This window comes from Nicrophorus vespilloides, unplaced genomic scaffold (genome assembly GCF_001412225.1).
Source record: "Nicrophorus vespilloides isolate i.1.1-1 unplaced genomic scaffold, Nicve_v1.0, whole genome shotgun sequence".
NCBI classification, from domain to species: Eukaryota; Metazoa; Arthropoda; class Insecta; order Coleoptera; family Silphidae; genus Nicrophorus; species Nicrophorus vespilloides.
Window position 1 is genome coordinate 217,036 of NW_017099685.1, and position 2,749 is coordinate 219,784.

Sequence of the window (2,749 nt, forward strand, 5' to 3'; positions counted from 1 at the left end):
AAACAATATCTTGTCATTTAAAATCTTCAGATTATTTAAAAATCTGGTGAAAGAAGTGAAGATGTACGCTCAAAAGTTTATTGACCGGGGGAAAGACTTCAATCTCGATCTTGCTATTAGGACGAAGCTCATTACCGATGGTTTGAGGTATTCTTTGGCTACTGGTAATTGGGGCGATCAAAAGAAAGCTCATCAGGCCAGAGCTGGAGTGTCTCAAGTATTAAACCGTTTAACTTTCGCTTCAACTTTATCGCATTTGCGTCGTGTGAATTCCCCAATCGGTCGTGATGGTAAATTGGCCAAACCGAGGCAGTTGCATAACACGCTTTGGGGTATGATCTGTCCTGCCGAAACCCCGGAGGGTGCCGCCGTAGGTCTCGTAAAGAACTTAGCTTTGATGGCTTACATTTCCGTTGGTTCTCAACCTTCCCCAATTTTGGAGTTCTTAGAAGAATGGTCCATGGAGAACTTAGAGGAAATCGCTCCTTCTGCTATTGTTGATGCTACTAAGATATTTGTTAACGGATGTTGGGTATATTTTTTTAAATTTTATTTAGCATGTTTTTTAATCATTCGTTTTATTATCTTCAGGTGGGTATTCATAGAGATCCTGAACAATTAATGGCGACTTTGAGGAAACTCAGACGTCAGATGGACATCATCGTATCTGAAGTATCGATGATCCGTGATGTCAGAGATCGCGAAATTAGGATTTATACCGACGCCGGTCGTATCTGTAGACCGCTTCTTATAGTTGAGAATGGAACATTGTCATTGAGGAAAAGGCACATCGACATGTTGAAAGACCGCGAATACAACAATTACGGCTGGCAAGTTTTGGTCGCCTCAGGTAAAACATCTTTGGCGTAATTAATGAATTCGTTGTGTAATTGTTATTTGGTCTAGGTGTCGTCGAGTACATAGACACTCTGGAGGAGGAAACTGTGATGATTGCCATGTCTCCCGATGATTTGCGTCATCAGAAGGAATATGCTTATTGTTCAACATACACACATTGCGAAATCCATCCGGCAATGATTTTGGGCGTTTGCGCTTCGATTATTCCATTCCCTGATCACAACCAAAGTCCCAGAAACACTTATCAAGTAAATATTTTGTTATATATTTTATTAGCTAGACGAATTAATGAACTTTCCATTTTAAGAGTGCTATGGGTAAACAAGCTATGGGAGTTTATATTACAAACTTCCACGTACGAATGGACACTTTAGCGCATGTACTGTATTATCCTCACAAGCCTCTGGTAACAACAAGATCCATGGAGTATCTGCGTTTCAGAGAGTTACCAGCTGGTATTAACAGTATTGTAGCTATTTTATGTTACACGGGATACAATCAGGAGGATTCTGTTATTTTGAACGCTACAGCCGTAGAAAGAGGATTTTTCAGGTATGTTTACAGTCCTAACTGATATATTTAAAACTAATGGTTATATTGTTACAGATCTGTGTTTTACCGTTCATATAAAGATACTGAATCAAAGCGTATTGGTGATCAGGAAGAACAATTCGAAATACCCACGAAACAAACGTGTCAGGGTATGCGTCACGCTTTATATGACAAATTGGATGATGATGGTATTATATCACCTGGTATTCGTGTGTCTGGAGATGACGTGGTTATTGGAAAAACAATTATTTTACCTGTAAACGATGATGAATTGGATGGTACCAACAAGAAGTTCACCAAAAGGGACGCTTCGACATTCTTGCGTAACAGTGAAACGGGAGTTGTTGATCAGGTCATGTTAACATTAAACTCTGAAGGTTACAAGTTTTGTAAAATCAGGGTGAGGTCTGTGCGAATCCCTCAAATTGGCGACAAATTCGCGTCGCGGCACGGGCAAAAAGGTACCTGCGGTGTCCAATACAGGCAAGAGGTAAATAATTTAGAGTTTGCCTATTTGAATCGTGAATTTAATGCGTTCATATTTTTTAGGATATGCCTTTTACTTGCGAGGGATTAACTCCCGATATTATTATCAACCCTCACGCTATTCCATCCCGTATGACAATTGGGCATTTAATTGAATGCATTCAGGGGAAAGTTTCCTCGAATAAAGGAGAAATCGGCGACGCCACTCCGTTCAACGATGCCGTCAACGTGCAGAAAATCTCTACCCTCTTGCAAGAGTACGGTTACCAGTTGAGAGGTAACGAAGTCATGTACAATGGACACACCGGGAGGAAAATTAATGCTCAGGTTTTCTTGGGTCCTACTTATTATCAACGTCTCAAGCATATGGTGGACGACAAGATTCACTCAAGGGCTCGAGGACCAGTCCAGATCCTTGTGAGACAACCTATGGAGGGTAGGGCTAGAGATGGTGGTCTGCGTTTCGGCGAGATGGAACGAGATTGTCAAATTTCTCACGGCGCCGCGCAGTTTCTCAGGGAGAGACTGTTCGAGGTCTCCGATCCGTACAGGATCCACGTTTGCAATTTATGTGGACTCATTGCTATGGCTAACATGCGGAATAACACGTTTGAATGCAAAGGATGTAAAAACAAGACTCAGATCTCACAGCTGCGTCTTCCTTATGCAGCTAAACTTCTGTTCCAGGAATTGATGTCAATGAATATCGCACCAAGGCTGATGGTCATTAATTAAATTTTGTACTTGAATTTATTTATGTATACTAGATTTCAGGACTAATTTTATTAATAGTCTTCTATAGCGTTGCAAATTTGTAAGATTTCAACAAATGGAAGAAACCAGATTTAAATTA

The 2,749-nt window shown here is 40.6% G+C and overlaps 1 protein-coding gene across 1 annotated transcript in view; it reads left to right on the plus strand.

The window, feature by feature from the left end:
• Positions 1-2,749, plus strand: part of LOC108565216 (DNA-directed RNA polymerase II subunit RPB2-like) — a 4,205-nt gene extending 1,456 nt beyond the window's left edge. Inside the window, 6 exon segments of the mRNA XM_017924555.1 lie at positions 1-532; positions 592-850; positions 907-1,106; positions 1,166-1,410; positions 1,465-1,900; positions 1,960-2,749. The exon segment at positions 1-532 is cut by the window's left edge and continues 5 nt beyond it. Coding sequence (XP_017780044.1) covers positions 1-532; positions 592-850; positions 907-1,106; positions 1,166-1,410; positions 1,465-1,900; positions 1,960-2,631 — 2,344 coding nt within the window. The 3' untranslated portion in view covers positions 2,632-2,749.